Raw genomic sequence first — 20,035 nt, 5'->3', positions numbered from 1 at the left:
CTGTTACTTGCATTTGTCTTGCTTTATTTTCATCAGTAAGGAGTTTTGATTCCCAGTTTGACACTGTTCTTTCTCTTTCCTCAGTTAATAGCATCAATTCAGAACTGGCAATTAGTACAGTTGGTTTACTTTAAGGTTAGGTAGATGCTTCACAGAATTAGTTTAAATGCAGACAATGCTTTTCAGAGACACAGGAAATGTTAAGAATGTGCCCGGATACAGAAAAGTTTGGCCATACGTGGAAGAATAGGAACTTATGTTCACTGAAGTCTGTAGATCAATAAATTAAACTGAAGGCATAACAAACACCTGGTAAGCAAAAGGAATAGGTTTTTTTACATCATTTTAGTACACATATAATAGGTGAATTTCATCTCATAATGTTACCTTTATTTTAAAATATTTGAGAAAGATTTAGCTGCGTATCCTGTACTGCTTGTTGACTTGAAGTATTTTAAAAGGCAGACTATCCCAGTTGCACTGAAGCAGCTGCTGTAAGTTAAAGGAATGATTTAAAAGCAAGAAAGCAACCTGAGAAAAGGCTAGGTCTTAAGCAGGCCACAGAAGTTGTAATCTTTTAAATTCATAGCCCTTTTCGCAGGTTTGTCTCAAGTGGGATTGAAAAAGGGGAGAAATGGTTGACAAGTATTGTGGTGATGCCGCGTTCGGATCTGTAGATGTCACCTTTTACAGAAAGCACCTTGAAGGCTGGGTTGGTAGTGGTGGTTTTCCGTTCCTTGCCTGTTCCTGACTCTTTTCCCATCCCCAACTTTTTCCGACCTTCCCTAACCTTCTTTTCCCATCTCTGGACCTTCCCCAACTTTTGCCGACCTTCTTTTCCTATCCCTGGACTCTCCCTGGACCTTCCCTGACCTTCTTGTCCCCTGCCCTTTCATCCCTACCCTTCTTTGCCCTCACTTACCCTTTTTTAACCGTTTCCCTTGCCCTCCCATCCCCGACCTCCCCTGCCCTTCCCTTTTTTGCCCTGCCCTTCACCGTCCTTTTCCCTTGCTCTCTCTTGCCCTGCCTTCTTTTCTCATCCCTGAACTTTCCCAATCTTCTTTGCCCTTCTTCCCTTCTTCTTCTTTGCCCTTCCCCTCTCATCTCTTTTCTTTTTTCTCTTCTTTGCTTTCATATGAGCAATAGCTAACTTGAAGTCTCAGTCACCGAATTAAACTCCAAGCTTAAATCTATTTGGTCAAGAAAAAATAGCATAGACCTAAAGAATAAGTATACTCAAAATATTTACTTTATGGTAAAATTGTGTATTTTCTAATGCACAAAAGATATGGAAAGGTTTTAGAGATTTAGCTATTAAGCTATTTCTTTGTAGGCTATAGTGGTTATGTGGATTGACTTGCTAAGTATGAAAACAGTGGATCTGTAATTCTTAATTAAGCTATAATCAATTATTCTTCTAATGCATACAAGAGCAAAGACGTGCATGACGCACTCATATTGATGAGTTTTTATGGCGTTGCCTGTACATTTTTGAGATCAACTTTACCTTTAGGAATTCTGCATCTGGTTTATAAGAACATTACCATTTGTGGAATGGAAATGGAAAAATACCTTTTATTGACTTAGCATTATGTATTAAATTTTTTATTTGTTATAAAATGTGTCTTTTAAAAAATATATACTCACATATAAGAATTTCAGAAAAACAGTGCATGTTCATCTGTTAATCTCTCTTTTAGAAGCTTTCTTTACAATTCTGCTGAAGCCTGATGGCAGGCAGTCGGCTAAATGAAAATTTGTGGAGAAGGCACGAAGGGCAAAAGTGAAGGGAGGGAGAAGATTTATTTCCGCCTTCATATTTCTTCAGATACAAAAGTGATTTGAAATTGATCTATTCTGGTCATTATTCCACATGACTTTGAAATGTGTTATTAATATAAAGCCCACTATTTCTAAGAGATTTAAATATCTTAAATGGAGTTGGCTCTACATCAGATGACACTTATAAGCCCAAGGCAGTGCTTAACCCGTAATTACTGCAATGTCACATCTTGGAAACTCTAGCAGTTCTCTGTCCCTGTGGAAATGCATTTTTGCCCCTCTACCAAAAGGCTTATGTGTTGACTCATTTCCTTCACCGTTATGATGGTTTCCTCCACAGATTTACTGCTCTGGGCAAGACTGCATCACGTTAACAAATCTGTCTTCATATGACACGAACAAATCTGAACAGATTTCAAAAGGAATTTGAAGTTTTTTAAAAATATTTTTATTTCCCTCATAAAGGCTACATTTGTTTGCAGATCTTTAACTTTCAATCTTTAAAGTAATTTAATTCTCTTCTAATAGCTCTGGATTCTGTTTGCCTTTTAACTTGTGTGTGTACTGCATGTATTATCGCACTGAATGGTTGCTGAGTTTCCCTTAACTGATGTTACATTGCTTTGTTTCTTGTGAACAATGAAATAACTGTAAGCTTGCTGTAACTCTAGCATTTCATAGTGTGTATTTGCTTCACTAATCTCTGACCTTTTTTGCTAATGCTGCATGATTGTTCAACCTGGGGTACCAGGACGCTGCATTGGGATACTGATCCATCAGTTCTTCAGCTCCACTCTGATTCCGATCTGGGGTATTGCATAGATTTCTTATATTCCCTCTTTCATGTACTTATGGATAATAAGCATAAGAGTTTATTTTTTCTTTAAGACTTAAAGTAATTGTTAATTCCTGTTCTGTGAGTAACAGACATTCACTGTCCCTAGACTTAGTGCGCTTTGCTTGCAATGGGAAATTTTACATTATTTAATATACTTGTTTATCTCTAATAACAAAACTTATTTATGGTTTTTCTTTGAGTCTTTCTTTGGCAAAATGTAAACTTTAAAAAGTAATTTCATTAAAATGAAAATCTTAAGATAACTTTTAAAACGGAGTGTTTTTAAACAGAGTGACTTTTCTGTATATTTATAGAAGCTGTAGCTTATTATAAGCACTTACTAAAACCTATCATGCTGTAAGAATTACGATTCTGACCACCTAAACCTTTCAGAAGGGACTGCTCTTTTTATTTCGCTTTTATCTTAGGAGAAGGGGGATAATAAGAAACTAAATTTGATGTAGGCAAATTGTTGTTATTACTACCGTACATACTGAAACTAGCCTTTATAGGAAGTTACAATGACTGAATTAATGTTATGTGGTTTTTGGAAGTACATTCTGCCTTGTAGTTCAATACTAGCTATGTCTGCGATGAGAGGATCTTCCATGAGCTGAAGGCAGAAAGCTCAGTGGTTTTCAGTATCATATTCTGCAGTAATATATTACAGATAAATCACTTGTCAGTGTGCGAGTTTCAGATTAGATTTACAGTTCTGCATTCTAAATAGTATCTTAGAGGTAGACAAAAAAGGGCAGCAAAGGTAAAAGGATTGGAAAATGCTTTTTCCTTCAGAATAACTAAGCTGTTCCTTAAGCTTTAAAATCCTAGCACCATTTCTGTGCAAACACGACTCGCGAGCAGACCTGTTGTACTGAAAACAGGGATACATCACCTATGGAGCAGTACCCTAGTCGACCACAAAGAGCAAAACTTCAAAATTATATCCCGTAATCCAGCTCTTTTTTATATTTGCGTACCTTTCGTTTTGCCGCAGATGTATAAATAGCTGCTCATTTAAAATAATAATGATAATAAAATATTAGTCATAATCGTGGGACTTCTTCAGAGTTATGTTTCCACTGAGTTAATGAAGTTAAATGAAGTTTTTCTGATTTCTCTGTTAATTTTACTTAGGCGTGGACCTGTTAAACTTGGAATGGCCAAAATTACACAAGTTGACTTTCCTCCTCGAGAAATTGTTACGTACACGAAGGAGACGCAAACACCTGTTATGACTCAGCCAAAGGAAGGTGAATATTTAACTTATTACTACCTAAGTTGTTTTTCTTTATTTTATTGTAATAATGATGACTGACTGAATTAGAACCAGTATTTGTGATCTCGAAACTTGGTAAGGTAGAATGAATGTTGATGTATGAGATAATTGATCTAAATTCAATTATTTAACTCGTACAGCTCTTACTTAAGAGTGTTACTGTCATTCTGCACCTCGTTTGATGTTATTCTTGTTACTAATACATGGTATTTTCTCACTTTTAGTAGATACTCAGATTAGACACCGAGTTCCTTAATTAGCTGACAAGTGATAAATAAAAGTGGGATATATCTTGCATTTATGATACTTAAGAATCCACAAACAGCTTACTTGAAGGCTGTGTATCCTTACAACAGACTTGGCAGTTAACCCCCTCACACTTCTTAAGAATTTGAGTTTTCATACTTGGAGCTTATACATTGATTTCTAAAAGGAGGAACCAATGTATTCTTTACTAACCCATGCAGTTTCTGTTCTCGGCAACTGAACGTATGCTGCCCTTTAGTCATGACTTGTTTGCTTTTCAGATAAGAAATTTTTCCAAAAAAACCATAGTTGGCTAATAAATTTACTTCTCAACGTTGAAGTACTCAAATTTAGCTGTAAATGAAAACACTAATCTTGACCTCGTTTGTATGTAGTTCTGCAACAGAATCTTGAATGCGGCTGACTTTGAGTGTGTGTCTTTGCTAGCAATTTTAGGACCTGATTCTACATTTGTAATTTTCCATTTTCCTTCTCTCTTGGTATGTGAATTTTTGGGTGTTTATGCAAGGAAATAAATGCACTTGTAAAGCATGAAGAGAGAACTCTCAACTGAAATCTTATGCTGGCATTTCCAGAAACTGTATAATTTACCTGAACGTGTAATACAGATGATACAGTGTAAAGTGTAATACAAGTGATGCAAATGTTGTTGCTCCAGTCGACATCAGTGTGCTGCTCTTGACTAGAGTGTCTTTTGAAGTCACTTCGACAAGTTAACTAGATGCAAATGACACTGGAAATGAGATTAAGTGGGGGGAGAAACATGAGGGAAAAGAAAGGAAGTAAATTGCAACAATACTTTGTGTTGAGAAGTTTCCTCCCCTGTCCCTGGGTATCCAGTATAAGGGAGCGCTGTGTCTTCAGAACACAAACCACGTCTTTCAAACTCTGTTATTTGGTAAGCCAGAACAACAGAGGATTTGCTTTGCTTTTCCACTCTTCATTTTATCTGTATCCCTGCACAGATTGGTGTTTTGGTTTTTCTCCTTTCCTTTCTCCCATGCCCGTACCTTTTTCTTTCTAAAAGCTCCAAAAAAAAGAGCATCAGTAGGTTAGAGACTTTGATTATGGGAAGAAAATTTTGAAGTCTTTAAAACAACTGATAAAAGAAATATGCTGTATTTTCAGAGTGCAGTTAGATAAAATGTGTCTAATTTTAATTTCTTGCTGCTTCTCACAGTCTGAGAGGTTTTTATTTTATTGACTTCACTGTAAACTAAAGATAATCTTACAAAGTACACTTGAAAGTTGAGCTTGCGACTGAATTTACAGATACAAGTCATCTTCAGTAGCTCCCTTGTACAGTAGCAAGTTGCGACTCAGCTGGGTTAGCTCCAGTGTTCATACTTTCTTATAAAATGCCCAGCTCTTAATTTTGAAATGTGACGGGTTTCTTAGGAGGTGGAGGTATTCAGTGTGCTAGCAGTTCTCACAACTTCAGATATTTTACTGCAGTACATGAAAAATCCTGTGTTTAGGCTGCTCCGTTCCCCAGCATCCTTGTTCTGCTGTTTCCTTTTCCGCTGTCTTCAATCCACTTCTCACTTCCCGTGGTGCTGTGTATAACACTGCTGCCTGCTTCTCTCGTTGTCCAGTTTTGGTGGGTATGGTTTTTAGTTGGTGTGGTCAACTGGTTGTTAGGGCTGTTATTTAGCCTCTATTTGGCATGCTCTGTCAAGCAGCAGATTTTCACACCTACTATATGAAAATGCATTTGAAATTGTGTTCCCTTCATACACTTGTTCCTTTCTAGCAGGCAGCAGAAGCAGTTTCAGCAGCAGAGATGCAGTTCCGATGTCTTAATGTTCTGCAGGCTCCATGTTGACCACCATGCAGAGTATTGCAGTCATTGTACTTCTCGCTGCACTGCCCTCTACCATACTATTTGATCTCTTCCTTTGTGATTTGCTAACATTGTTCAAATTCACATGCAAAGAAATAAGTCACCAGTGTACCCAATAAAGGTGTGTTACGAGCCCTTGAAGTAGTTAATTCAAAGAAAGATAGGCATATAGAGGAACATGATTCTGCTCGACTGTCATAATTAAGGCTTTTTCTGGGCTAACAGGATACTTGTTATTTAGTGCTGCTGTACAGTATTGTGCATATGCAGCCATGACTGCAGACAGTATTATTGTATTAGCTCTACTCTTTGAGGAATTATTGTCTGGTAAAGTCTCCAAGACACAGAATGGAATTATTAAGCGTTTTTGTCCTTTTAATTCTGACTTTAGCAGAGTAATAACAATTTGGTGTATAGGATTGGCTTCTTGGATGCTGTTACAGTGAAGGTAGCATTTTGACATTTTAATATTTTCAAAAGATATAGTGGGTCCTTGCATATTGATGTATTATCCTGTACATGCCTTAAATCTACAGTGAAATACAGATGGAAAAACTTGGTATCAAGACATTCAGCTTAACAAAAGCCACCCATTTCACAGATGATTTAACTTTGATTAACCTACTCTGCAGCAACAGATTACTCATACAACTGGAACTTCAGTCTCTAGTGTTATTGCTAGGTGCAGCCTAATTTACAGCACTGCTTTTCTTTCTGTCTTGCATCACAATTTTGATGGTAAGTCAAAGTAAAAATTCAAGTGGTTCATTAAACCTGTTTTCTGCATCCACTGACAAGAAATTTGTCACTGTTAAAGTAGTCACTATTTTTATGCAGTCTTTGCTGCTGAGTTTGTGATTCTGTGATTCTGTTTGAAACCTTAGATCCCCCGTTCTTATGTCAGAAATAACATGGAGTTAATCCTTTAGGATATTATAATGAATATTCATCAATATGGTGATGTGACATAGTCCCATTTCCTGTCCTCATGGCCCTGACTTTTCTAAGTCTTAGCAGCCTTTTTTAAAATGCAGAATTGTATTTGGTGTACTGACAATTGAAGTGGTGTAAAATACCAGTGGGTACAGTCAATAATGAATAAGGAGAATGAAGTTAGGCAGTGCCTTTAAAGTTTCCAACTTTACGTAGCTGACTTGAAATAAACGCAGTACAGCGCTGCGTTATGGCTCTTGACTTAGCAGCTGTGGAACTTGTTCAGCAACAGAATGTCCAATCTTCCAGTGTTTTATGGGGAATATGTCATTGTTGTGCCAAGTCCTTGCAGATACCAGCACCTGGCCTGTTATTTAATAAAGTCAAGATTAAGTAGAGACAGAAGGAGTAATTTAAACCTAGAATTCTTATCTCTTTTGCTGTCCTGCAGCTTCATGCTGCCTCTTTTGATTGTAAACTTCTGTGAGAAAGCATCCTAGTTTTGGATAATGAGGTCAAGAACTCGTATATGTGGGGTTCTTTTGCTTTGTGTTGCTTGGGGGTTTTTTTTCGCCCCCCAGATCCGTTAGTGAGAGAGTTTGCATGTGACTTTTCTTTGGAGAGGTTTTAGATGCATGTGGTTACAGATAAGTCACAGTGAGATGACATGTTCCATTTCAAGTCTGATACTTCGAGAATATTAAAACAAGTGCTGTATCCTGCATTTAAATGCAGTAATATCAGCTGGCTGTACGCAGTGAAAGTACTACGAAGGAATTTAGATCTCTGTATAATATATGCCATTTATGTTTCAAACATTAAAAGGCAGGAGCAATCAACTATATGATCTTTTGAATAAAATATGTAGATTAGAAGGTCAGTTAGCACTAAGGGGTTGACCATCTGCAGCTGACAGGAATTTGACTCCTGTCACTGAAAATGGTACTTAGAATCAGAGTAGTATGACTAATGGGGGGTTGGGCTGAAATTTCTAATTTGGGACTTTCAGAGCTGGAATAATGTACCCAGGGTGACCCAAACCCAAATTTCTAAATTTGAAGGCATCATTTAAATCCGCAGGATTGATTGGCAGGGCGAACAAGAGGGGGTTTCTAATCCAACTGCCTGTAATGTGAATATGTGGTCCTGCATTTGTTGTTCTCAAAACCATGTGTGTTAACTCATATTGCATTTTTTAATTAATCAATGTTCACCCCGTAGTGATTTGATACGAAGAATTCTGTTCTTTACAATTGCCACAAGTTATACAGTTTTCAGATTACCAGTCCGCTGTACATGAGGATCCATCTAAAAAGGAGCAGTGTCTTTCTGTTTCTGAGTGATTATTTTGCCCAAAAAAGCTTTCATTTTTTTTAAGTAGCACAAAAGCTGTAATTGGCATGCTTTGTAAGGAAGTGTCAATGTGCAAGAGAGTGGAGATCACTAAGAATTCTTTTACGCGTTCTTTCCCCTTTGCACCACCGCCTCCTCAGCAGGGTCACTGAGATCACTAGCTTTTCTTGAAATGGCCATTTTCACTGGCAGGTGCATTATACCCTGTATTTTCAGATTGTTTTTCCATTCTGAATGTTTGGCAGGTTGATTGCTCTGGCTGCATTGACGGAGAAAGGGCTGACAAATGCGGTTGGGCTGGCTGAAAAGACAGTGATTACTGTTTTCCTTTGTGGCTGATTGAGGCCCTTGAAAGGAAAGATTTTAACCTTCACCATTTGGTTCAAAAGTATGAGCATATATTGAAATCATTCATGCCATTTATCCTAGTTCTGTAAACTTGTCAGAACGTAAAAATCGCTCAATTTCGAGTAATGTACGATTGGCATACGTCATTATCATTTTGATTAAGTTGGAGTTTGTATTATTGTGTGCATTATACAGTGTCATTTAAAGCTTGCTTTCCTGCAGGTACGGTTATATTTTTATTGCCTGTACTATGGAGTTAGAAAGATTTTCAGACCTCTTTAAACCTATCACTATGTGTGTGGTTTGGCAGCTGGTATGGCCTACAAGCTGTATTTTGTTTGCAGGCTAAAGGCTTGTCTGTAGACCTCCTGGAGTGCTGGTAATTGCACAGGCTTGCCATTGGGGAAAGACATGATTGGAAGCAGTCAGGCAGAAAAATGCTGTGCCATCCCATTGCCACCTCATAGCAGAGAGACAATTCTAGCAGTACCATCTGGTTGTTGCTATCTAGTCAGCTGGCCTGGCTGCTGGGACCATGGCTTGGCAGCTGCTTCCCATCCCTTCACCACCCTCTTTCTTTTTTTCCCTTTCTCCTTTTTTGTGTGCGTACATGTGGATTTTATTCTTTACTTTTTGCTGTTGTTGTTGTTGGGTAACTCTGAACGTGGGTCAGGGAGATGGCTGCTACAAACAAGTCAAACGCTGTTGAATTTCTCATTACTGGTGATGAGGCATGCAGCAGGCTCCTGCTACCGCTCCCTTATCAACAGATGACATGGCTGTTTAACCAATAAAAATAATCTTCAGAAGCTTATTCTAGAAAGTGGATGAAGAAAAGCCAGGAAATGCATATTCCGTAACACTAAGTCATTTCAAGTTATTTTCTGGTTTACAGTATTCAAATAATAAAATGCAGAAATGCAGAAAGTGCTGTAAACCTTGTCAGTGTTCCTGAACGTTAACATTTTCTGTTATCCATTGCAATTAGGGAAAACACATTTTGCTGTAAAGTTCTCATTGCCAAACATGATACAGATAATGAGAGTTGCATTTAAAATGACAGAAAAAATGTAATCTCCCTGCTATTATCTTGAGCAAGATTTGCCTCTCAGAATAGCAACCTGAAAGCTAATGTAAGCCATCTTCATGCCACGTAAAGACCCATTAGACTCTGATGGTTTCAGATCACAAGTAAGCAGCTGCTCTGCAGACTACTTTAGACATTTGATTTTTCTTTATTCTGCAGCATTAATGTGTCAGTATGTTACACAGAACGTGCATCCACCACATGGTTTAGTGGGGAAGCATAAATGCTTGTAAGAGAGGTTTCCACTTTGGATCCTTTACGATTTCTTACACGTCTTATTTCAGGTTATACAACTACATAATTTAGTGCAACTAAAATCCAGGTGTAGACGGTGTTACAATGGTCTTTTGGTTTGAGATAATGTTATCCTGGGTGCTACATTTTACAAATATAACCATTTTGATCTAAATGATACCATTTTCCATTATTCGTCAGTCACCTGGAATGCTACTGTTCCTCTTTTAAAACATTGACAGTCTCACCATAATGTTTCTCCTTAGATGAGGAAGATGAAGATGATGTGGTTGCACCAAAACCCTTAGTTGAACCTGAGGAAGAAAAGACATTAAAAAAAGAGGAGGAGGAAGAAGGTACAGTTCATTCTGTGCTGTAAAGAAAGGCATCAATGAATGTTTAACTACTGTTCCTCTTTTAAAACATTGACAGTCTCACCATAATGGTTCTCCTTAGATGAGGAAGATGAAGATGATGTGGTTGCACCAAAACCCTTAGTTGAACCTGAGGAAGAAAAGACATTAAAAAAAGAGGAGGAGGAAGAAGGTACAGTTCACCGCGAGACATTCTGTGCTGTAAAGAAAGGCATCAATAAATGTTTAACTTCTTTTCATTAAGTCGAAATTGATTTGATTGACGTTTTAAAAATAAGCTAGCAAAACATAAAATGTAAAAATGTATTTAAAAATCCATGGATGATTTCTTTTCATTAAGTCGAAATTGATTTGATTGACATTTTAAAAATAAGCTAGCAAAACATAAAATGTAAACATGTATTTAAAATCTATGGATGATGGGAAACAAGTTTTCCAACTTCGTGCTAAATACTCTGGTTTTCTTTCTTGGAAAGAACTGCTGAAAGCATGCAGTCCACAGAACGTGCGTGTAATTCTTTTCCAGCTGCCCCTCATGAACTTACAGAAGAGGAAAAACAGCAAATTCTTCATTCTGAAGAATTTTTAAGTTTCTTCGACCACTCCACGAGGATTGTCGAAAGAGCCCTTTCTGAGCAAATCAACATCTTCTTTGACTACAGTGGAAGAGACTTAGAAGACAAAGAAGGGTAACGTGAACGTTGATTAATTTACTGTGAATGTGCAATGTTTGTAATTGAACAGTGATCTAAGATTAATATCTGCTAATTGCCTTTATATAGAGAGATTCAAGCAGGAGCAAAATTGTCCTTAAATAGGCAGTTTTTTGATGAACGTTGGTCAAAGCATCGTGTTGTCAGTTGTTTGGACTGGTCGTCTCAGGTAAAAACTAATGTTTCCATTAAGTAAATACCTTCTTTGTCCAGTAAATGTCCATCTTTGTCAATTCTTCTGTTCTATCCACTTCTCTAAGTACAGTTGACACAGGCTGTATTCCAAATGTGTTCCTTCATGCTCCATACTTTGCAAAGAGTAATCAGAGCTGTTAATCTCTTGTGAAAAGCAGCAACAGTTTTGTATTATGAAGAAAGTCTTTGGCATACTTGTTTCTGGTTTATGGACTACTTTATAGAAGTAACTGTTAGCTTCACTAAGAAAAGCTCACTTAAAACTACTGATTTTTACATTTCAAGCAAGTTGCAGTGAAAGAATGAGACTGTTAATGCTGGTTTATGAGCTAAATTTGAAACAATTGCAGTTTTAATCGACAGTTTTTTATTTATAATGAAGGGTGGCTTTTGTTTGTTGGTGGATTTTTTTAACTCTGTTCTGGCAAAAGAAAACAAAGACTCTAGGATTGTCTGGACCGTTAGCCAGTCATCTGGTTTACTCTGAGTCTTTTTCACTTGTACAGTACCCAGAATTACTCGTAGCCTCGTACAACAACAATGAGGATGCACCTCATGAGCCCGATGGGGTGGCCCTTGTGTGGAATATGAAGTATAAGAAAACTACCCCGGAGTATGTCTTTCACTGCCAGGTACTGCTCTGTCTTGGGAGGCTAAAGATTTTACGTTGATGAACTTGGACGAGTACCTTCCTTATGCTTGTCAACATAATGATTTCACTGGGCTGGCATTTGCTTTAACCGCATGTATTGGCAAACAGATGTTGATAGCTAGAGATTTCGGTCTAGAAACGTTATTCTGTTGCAGAGTTTCTGACATTGGTCTTGTCTGAGATTTAAAAACAAGGAAACCCGACTTCTTGTGTAATGGTTGAGCCACAAAGTTTGTATATACAGGGACTGAGTGGGATTGTACACTACTAAAGCTGAGCTTACTGAATAAAGTTAAGATGGCCTGAGGAGATAGAGCAAGGATGAAAACTAGAAATACGTACATCAAGCAAAAGACCAGTGGAGGTTTTCTAGTCGTTTTCTGAAAGGTAAAGACAGCAAATCTCATCCGTTATGCCAGGCCTGGGATAACCACTTTATTTTCAAAATGCCATAATTCTGAAAAATTACACCGTGGAATCACATTTTGATTTAATTGTCAGATTATTGTCAAAGCCCAAATTGCAAAAATAACTTTATTGTATCAAAAAGGATTTGCACATTCTTTAAGAAAACGACCACAGAATGGGGCAAAACTTTACTAAAATCTTGTGCGTTACTGGGCCTTCCCTTGCTAGCAAACTGTGCTGGGAGGGAGACAAAGGTATACATGTGAAAGAAAGGAGGAAACCTTCGTTTTATGCATACAAATCAAAACTAAAATACTGTTGGGAATTCACAAAGGGTTTGTGAATTGTTAAGTAGTTGGACAGTGAAATTTGCTTAGATTTATTCAGTATTCTGACTCTGGTATTTGGTCACATTTTCTTTACTTTTAGACATAGCATCCTGAAATGATAGGGTTTTTGTGTTTTGTCATTGTTTTTTCCTTTCAGTCAGCAGTGATGTCAGCTACATTTGCAAAATTTCATCCCAATCTGGTGGTTGGTGGCACATACTCAGGCCAAATAGTGCTGTGGGATAATCGGAGCAATAAGAGAACCCCAGTGCAGAGAACTCCACTTTCCGCTGCTGCTCACACGGTAGGGGGTGAAATATCTTCAAGGACTGTTCCCCGTTGAGATGTATTTAACCTCTAGGAAACTCTGTCCACTGCACTTGATTGATAATGCTCTAAGTCCATATTTTGCCAATGCTATCAGTGAAGAACTGGGCTATTCATAAATATCAAACTGTCAGAAGAACAAGTATTTGTTTTAGAGGGGAGTATTCTTTGTACCATACTGTGATCAATCTTTTAACTTTGTTAAGTGGTGCAGTTGTACGTTTTACTGTATGTCCATTATACCAGAATTGGATGTTACTTGTAAATTCAGTTTTCTGATAGTATTTTACATTTTTTAGCACCCAGTATACTGTGTAAATGTTGTTGGGACCCAGAATGCTCATAACTTGATTAGTATCTCAACGGATGGGAAAATATGCTCTTGGAGTCTGGACATGCTTTCCCAACCACAGGTAAGAGAACTTTGTGTGTGTGTAGTGTCTACTCCAGATGAACATTTTGTAAAAACTTCATGAATCTAAAAAGCATTAATAAACATTTTCCCAACACACAGAATTATCCTTAAGGTAGCTTGATAAGTGTTTGCTAAAATATTTCCCCACCTGTGAAATCAAATACTGTCGATCCTTTTATGTATTTGTGTTGCACTTGTGTTGGTGGTGAGCACAGTTTTGACTAGAAGTAACTTTCTTATTCCTGCCCAATCCTGCACAAGTAAAATAAATTTTAAAAAAGAAATACTAACATCTACAAAGTAATTCAGATTTCTCAATAGGAGGTTTTAAAATTTTAAATAAATTGCTGATATTTTTCACAACAGGATAGCATGGAGCTGGTTCACAAACAGTCCAAGGCTGTGGCTGTTACCTGCATGTCCTTCCCTGTTGGAGATGTCAACAACTTTGTCGTCGGCAGTGAAGAAGGCTCAGTGTACACTGCGTGCCGTCATGGCAGGTGAATACAGACTTCAGTTATTCAAAGGAAATAAAAATAGCGAAAGGATGAGTCCCTGCATGCTTTACACACCTAAAATTATTTATAGTGCATATCTACTCCTTTGTCTTGAAGGAATTTGAAATAGCTGTGTAAGAATTCCAGTGCACGCTTCTTCCCAAGTAAGAGCTTCATTAAGAACAGAAGAATTTGGAGTCTTGAATTGGTGCTGTGCTGCCTCGAGTGACCGGGAGCTGCTTGTGTTGATGAGGGCAGCATGGGTCACCATGGCTTCATACATTTGAATGGTGGCAGAACATTCCAAACTTTGTATTGGATCTGTAGATAATTGTACAGTACCATCACGCACAGATCTTAAATTGGGTAGCTCTTCTCCTGCTGTTCAGTCCATTTTGAAATTGTCTGACTGTATCTTATCAATTGCTTTCTTAAATATAATTGAGTGTCCAGGTTTCATCTCAAATACGCATCGCCCTTGCTGCACAGCTTTGTGGTTCCAAAATACCCAAAATTGTATCACTTTTGTGTAACATCCTTCCCATTGTTCCCCCCCTTCTTTTTCGTCGCTCCTGACAGGAGGCTATTAGGGGTATATCTTTACTGGTTTATGTCTGAACCCCGTGTCCATAAGGTAAATGCAACTTCTCTTAAATCAGTGGGAGTTTTATGCTCATTCCTGAGGACTGGATTTTGTTCTTTGTATGAGTGGAAGTTTTTAGCTATTGCTTGGATAACAACACAGGTAAATGTGTGGACTGGTACCTGCTGAATGAGTCTTTTCTCCCTGTGGTAGAGTTGGCACTTAAGGTTAGCGGAAAATAGCCATTGAAGTTAAGATCCATGTTCAAACCTGGTCTTCTGTGATCCTGTTGTGATGAAGCCTTTTACAGTGGGGTAACATCCACACAAAGCAGCAAAATCTTGTGGCTACATTTAAACTGCATTTCAGTGCTGCCTCTGTCTGCAGATGTATGATTTCCAGCTAAATTAACCTTGGTTATGTATTCTGAAACAGCAAAGCTGGAATCAGTGAGATGTTTGAAGGACACCAGGGACCAATCACAGGTATCAATTGCCACGCAGCAGTTGGACCTGTGGACTTCTCACATCTTTTTGTCACCTCTTCTTTTGACTGGACAGTCAAGCTTTGGACGACTAAGGTAACTTCAATAGATAGTTCAGTGGTTTTCTTTCCTTGACACAAGGTGGTGCTGTAATATAAGCTACTTAAGAAACTTCAGTAAATTGAAGTCAAATTGTGTGAGGCTCTCAAGGTTTCTAGCAGCAGCGCTGCAAAGAGGAGACAGCTGATGAACAAAACTGTCATTAACAACATAAAGCTTTGCTGTCAGATTGTACATCATACTTCTGATCCATTGTGTTCATCCTTTTGCTCTTTATTATCAACAGCAATTACAATGTAATCAAGTGTAAATCATGTTGTAAAATCAGTTACTTCATATTATGCATAAGGCAAATGTTTTGCTACAATTTTGTGGAGGACTAAGGGAGAGCAACAAAACTGATGTCAGTTGGGCTCCATGAGGCTCACAGTTGACATATGTATCATTCCCCTTGCCAGAATTACCTCTGTCTGTTAGTTTGATGCCCTGAGGAATGCAAAGTAGAGGAAGCAGAACTGGAATCTTCCAGTAACAGTGCAAAGTGCTGTCACTGAATTATCATTGTCTTGACTTACAAGATTCTTAATTCATTAAACTTACAATCTCGTGCAGTATTGGCTCACTACTGATTGTTTTATAGTAGCAGCCAGCCAAAGGCTGCAGGCTTGGAAAGCGTGCCTTTCATAATAGCATTCATTTTTGTCTGCATTTTGCAGAGGTGTTTCTTAAAGTAAGTCAAAATCATCGGATCACTTTTTAGTTGTTGCTGATAATGCTGTTGAGAAGTGCTGTATTCTGCCTTACTTGTTATCTTTAGAACTTTGAAGTACAGAATTTGAGTGTTGCATTGCTGTGTTTGCTCTTTTCAGAATAACAAACAAAGGCTGCAGGCTTGGGAAGCGGGCCTTTCATAATAGCATTCATTTTTGTCTGCATTTTGCAGAGGTGTTTCTTAAAGTAAGTCAAAATCATCGGATCACTTTTTAGTTGTTGCTGATAATGCTGTTGAGAAGTGCTGTATTTTGCCTTACTTGTTATTTTTTAGAATTTTGAAGTACAGAATTTGGGTGTTGCATTGCTGTGTTTGCTCTTTTCAGAATAACAAACCTCTCTACTCCTTTGAAGACAACTCGGATTACGTTTATGATGTGATGTGGTCTCCAACTCACCCTGCTTTGTTTGCCTGTGTGGATGGGATGGGTAGGCTTGACCTGTGGAATCTCAACAATGATACTGAGGTGAGGCAGGCAGATTAACAGCTCTTTTTTTTAAGTGTACAAACACTTGTCCAGCTAAAAGTCAAGAGTTTACCATAGCATCTTAGTTTGGTTTTTTTTTGTCATTGCTCTTAAATGTTGGTAGTTCCAGTAGTTTCTGCCTGATAGATATCACTCTCTGATTGCAAGGTTATAATTCAAATAGCTCCTTAAAATGAGTAACAGTGGTAATTAAATTGTTTTACCTGTAACAGGAGTAGAAAACCTTTGCTGGTGTAGCACTGATCCTTGTTGTGAAAGTGATTATAGACCTCCCCCAGTACGATGTTGACACCCTATAGCTTAACAGTGTGAACAAACCTGTTACCCATGCACCACTGTTGTTCCTACTGCCATAGCAATACTGCAGTGAAACTGTAATTTGTTTCTAAGCTTAGAGAATTGAGTGTTTGGGTTTTCTGGTGTGAGTTACAGACTTAATTATAGTATAAACCTTTTCCAAGATGTAAACCTTTTGGAGATGGGTGAGAGGAAAAACCTGACAGATATTCAATGCTTTAAGTTTTACCTTCTTAAAACTGCGTATAGAAGAAAGAGCAGTTCTGTAGGAGCATATGGCAGCCTGTGGCTCCAAATTGGAATTACCCAGTTCTAGCCTTTGGAGAGGATTTGACCCTCCAAAGCAGCTGACTTTGTCTCTGCCCTCTGTCGTAATCTTCCTTGAGATCCCCAGGCTCCTCCTTGCTGTCTGACCGAACGCGTGTCTGTGCCTCCTGTCTCATGACAAGAGTGCAGATGTGCTTTTGACAGAGGATGTTTGTGCTTTGGCCAAGGGACAGCAGATGTGTTGTTTTGCTCATATCACTAGTGATAGCTTAAGGCCACTGAGAGTCTTTGAGATCTGCGTGCTTTGCCCCGGTTGAAATGTCGGGCACTTCTTCTGATACAGCACTGAGGGAGTAAATGTGACCTACAGCTTACAGAATCCTCATGTGTTTTTAGCACTGTGTTTAAAATGTATGCAGGTGCCAACTGCAAGCATTACTGTGGAGGGCAATCCTGCTCTGAACCGTGTGAGATGGACTCACTCTGGGAGAGAGATTGCTGTGGGTGATTCAGAGGGACAAATCGTTATCTATGACGTGGGAGAGGTACGTATGCCACATACTGTGCAAAGTACATTACAAAACACCCAAGTTTCTTTGGCTTTTATTTAGCGACTTACTTTTAACTTTTCTCCCCTGTGATTAGAAGAACAAGGTTAATTTTTATTTTCAAATGAATGTCTCCATTTTGTGTCTATTTCAGATATTGCAGCATAACTTTTTAGCGTGTCATCTGGCAGCCAATCAAAAAGTGAAAACATTATTATAGGGCAGGTGAAATAAGGTGAAAGAATCAGTGGGTTTGTTTGTAGAGGTTTTATCATCTTTGCAATTGTGCCACGCGTGAATTCTGACCATAGCTTGAGAAGCACCAACCAAAAACTTTTGCAGTGAAGCAGCCTTGACTTTGTTCCTATGGGGAAGCTGTTGCTGTTGCAGGTACACATACTGCAGTGGTACGTAACTGATTGGCTGCATGAGGACATGGCATTAGTGTTCCCTTTTGCAGATGCATCATGCAAGCTTGAAATAGTATCATTACATACTTAAATACAGGGTTCCCAAATTCTGCTGCTTTTATTAATGAGAGCTTTTAATGTTCGGGCTCTTTGAAATGAGTTACACTAAATTAAGGTAAGCTTTTCTATCAGAACCTCCTCTGAACATTACGTAAGCACTCTGCTGTTCAAAACGAGCTCAGTTTTTATTTATCCGTAGGTTTCAGTAACGTTCTCTTTGCCAACAGCAAATTGCCGTTCCTCGCAGCGATGAGTGGACTCGGTTTGGTCGAACGCTGGCAGAAATAAACGCGAACAGAGCTGACGCGGAAGAGGAAGCTGCAACCCGCATACCAGCGTAGAGCTTTCCAAACAGGCAGCAGTGGTAGGCTCGTGAATGATGCGATGCAAATCTTCACAGCATAAGCATGTATCAGTTCAAATAATAGCTTAAGGGAGGAATATATGGATTCAGCTGTGGACTTCAAAAATGTATTAAGATCACTGAAAATGAGATCTTGCGTCACTTTTTATAGATAAATTACAAGCACATTCTTGGATTTGTTTAACGTTTAATACAGTTAACTTTGCCTTTGCAAGGAACTTCTTTTGCTGAAGCACTAACCTGGTGTAAATTTGCTGCTGGGCTTCTGAAATCTCCACTTTGTAACAGTATATCTATTTCTGAAAAGTAAAAGTTCTGTTTTTAAACTAAGCTTTCTATAGTACACACACTAACCTTCAGTAGGTAGTAAATCTCTGCTGCGTTCTTGAATTTAAACTGTTCAGATTACCCATGGATATGCATGTTTATGTTCCAAGTAAGTTTCACTGCTTACCTATAGATAAGCCTCAGACTCTGGTAGTGGGTAATATATGTGAATAAAAATGTCCGTAGTTACAAACTTGTTTGATAATTGGACCTGAATTAATGAAATACATATTTAATACCAAGTTCTTTTGTTTGAATTGGTGCATTAAAAGGTGGGACTGGTTAACAAATAAATATTACATGAGCAGTTGTCAGCTGCCCTGACCCCTAATCCGTGTCCCTTCAGTAGTCTGAAAGTTCCTGGGAGCTGCTGCTCTCGTTTTACTACAGACATCACAGAGTTTTCTGTCCCCAACCTCCACTTCCTGCTGTGGCAGTCAGCCAAAGGGAAAAAGGCTACTGTTGTCAAACTTGTCTTTCCCAAAGGATAAGCAATCAGCTTTTGATTCAACTTATATAGTGTAATGATTTGGATTCTGTTCTCTACAGCCTTCCTACCAATTTTCTGTATTAATTTAAAGGAAGATGTTTTTACTGCTTTTTAACATTCTTATTGAAACAAAACCTCTCAATGGCTTGAAACAGAATGGTTGGAATTTCTGTTACATTTTTTCTTAAGACATTTCCCATCAAGCCTGGTTTGGGATGTGGAGGGGTGTGGGTGTGTGTGTTTTAGAGGGAGGAGGATTTGGTTTCTTCTTAGTAAATATTCTGACTTCTGCTAACCAGGCACTAAGTCAATATATAAACTTAGGACTCTAGTTTGTTTCTGGTATTCTTAATCTGCTGCAAGCTTATCTTGCCACAAGAGCTGTTTTATATGATTAAAAGTAGGAAATAAGTTTATATTCCTGTCTAATCAGCGTTATGTCCAGAAGTATTCTTACTGTTTCTTCACTGTTTGTGTTTTAAGGTCTAGGGTTTTTTTCTATTTCTCTTTGAGCAGCTCTTGGAGACACAGGCAGCAATAGCAGCAGCAAAAGCAGTTCTGCCCTCAGGAGGTTCTCTTTCTCAGTGGGTTTGAAAGTGAAATTTATTTGGGCTTCCATTGGTGTTGGCTTGTCAAGTTCCCCCTCTCTTCACTACAAAGTCATGCTGTTCAGGTTGACATTTACCTTGTGTGTTTTCCTCAACCTTCCACCAGCAGTTATCTGTACCATTGAGAAACTTGTGAACTGTGTAAAGAACGGGCACATGATGTGGTGATTTCCACCCTTTAGGCACAAGAATTCCTAATGAGCAGGATTTTCTGTTGTCTTGCTTGGTTTCTTGGAGTTTTTGTTTTGTTTTCTACTGATATTGCCCCTTCTCATTTAAAAATACATCTCTTTCAGACTCGTATTTTCAGGAATCGAGTAGATAAGGTTTCCTTTCAGTGGACTGTGGTGTAACCACATGGGTCATACGGCATTAGTTCTATGTAATTTCAAACTTTTAATATC

The 20,035-nt window shown here is 38.3% G+C and overlaps 1 protein-coding gene across 6 annotated transcripts in view; it reads left to right on the top strand.

Annotated features, from left to right (window-relative positions):
* LOC104542047 (cytoplasmic dynein 1 intermediate chain 2) overlaps nucleotides 1–18,839 on the top strand; it is a 25,537-nt gene extending 6,698 nt beyond the window's left edge. For 3 of the 6 annotated variants that reach the window (XM_010186241.1, XM_010186240.1, XM_010186242.1), the window contains exons 4-16: nucleotides 2,534–2,593; nucleotides 3,758–3,873; nucleotides 10,231–10,320; nucleotides 10,865–11,027; nucleotides 11,121–11,220; nucleotides 11,753–11,878; nucleotides 12,793–12,939; nucleotides 13,262–13,375; nucleotides 13,744–13,877; nucleotides 14,893–15,037; nucleotides 16,099–16,239; nucleotides 17,244–17,369; nucleotides 18,070–18,490. In XM_010186241.1, coding sequence (XP_010184543.1) covers nucleotides 2,534–2,593; nucleotides 3,758–3,873; nucleotides 10,231–10,320; nucleotides 10,865–11,027; nucleotides 11,121–11,220; nucleotides 11,753–11,878; nucleotides 12,793–12,939; nucleotides 13,262–13,375; nucleotides 13,744–13,877; nucleotides 14,893–15,037; nucleotides 16,099–16,239; nucleotides 17,244–17,369; nucleotides 18,070–18,183 — 1,576 coding nt within the window. In that variant the 3' untranslated portion in view covers nucleotides 18,184–18,490. Of the gene's footprint in view, nucleotides 1–2,533; nucleotides 2,594–3,757; nucleotides 3,874–10,230; nucleotides 10,321–10,864; nucleotides 11,028–11,120; nucleotides 11,221–11,752; nucleotides 11,879–12,792; nucleotides 12,940–13,261; nucleotides 13,376–13,743; nucleotides 13,878–14,892; nucleotides 15,038–16,098; nucleotides 16,240–17,243; nucleotides 17,370–18,069 lie in introns of all 6 variants that reach the window. The other 3 variants (XM_010186244.1, XM_010186243.1, XM_010186245.1) reach the window with 2 other exon arrangements.
* The last annotated feature ends 1,196 nt before the right edge of the window (nucleotides 18,840–20,035 follow it).

This window comes from Mesitornis unicolor, unplaced genomic scaffold, assembly GCF_000695765.1.
Source record: "Mesitornis unicolor isolate BGI_N332 unplaced genomic scaffold, ASM69576v1 scaffold1186, whole genome shotgun sequence".
Taxonomy (NCBI): Eukaryota; Metazoa; Chordata; class Aves; order Mesitornithiformes; family Mesitornithidae; genus Mesitornis; species Mesitornis unicolor.
The sequence above is the reverse complement of the archived record's forward strand: the minus strand, read 5'-3'. Positions and strand labels throughout refer to the sequence as shown.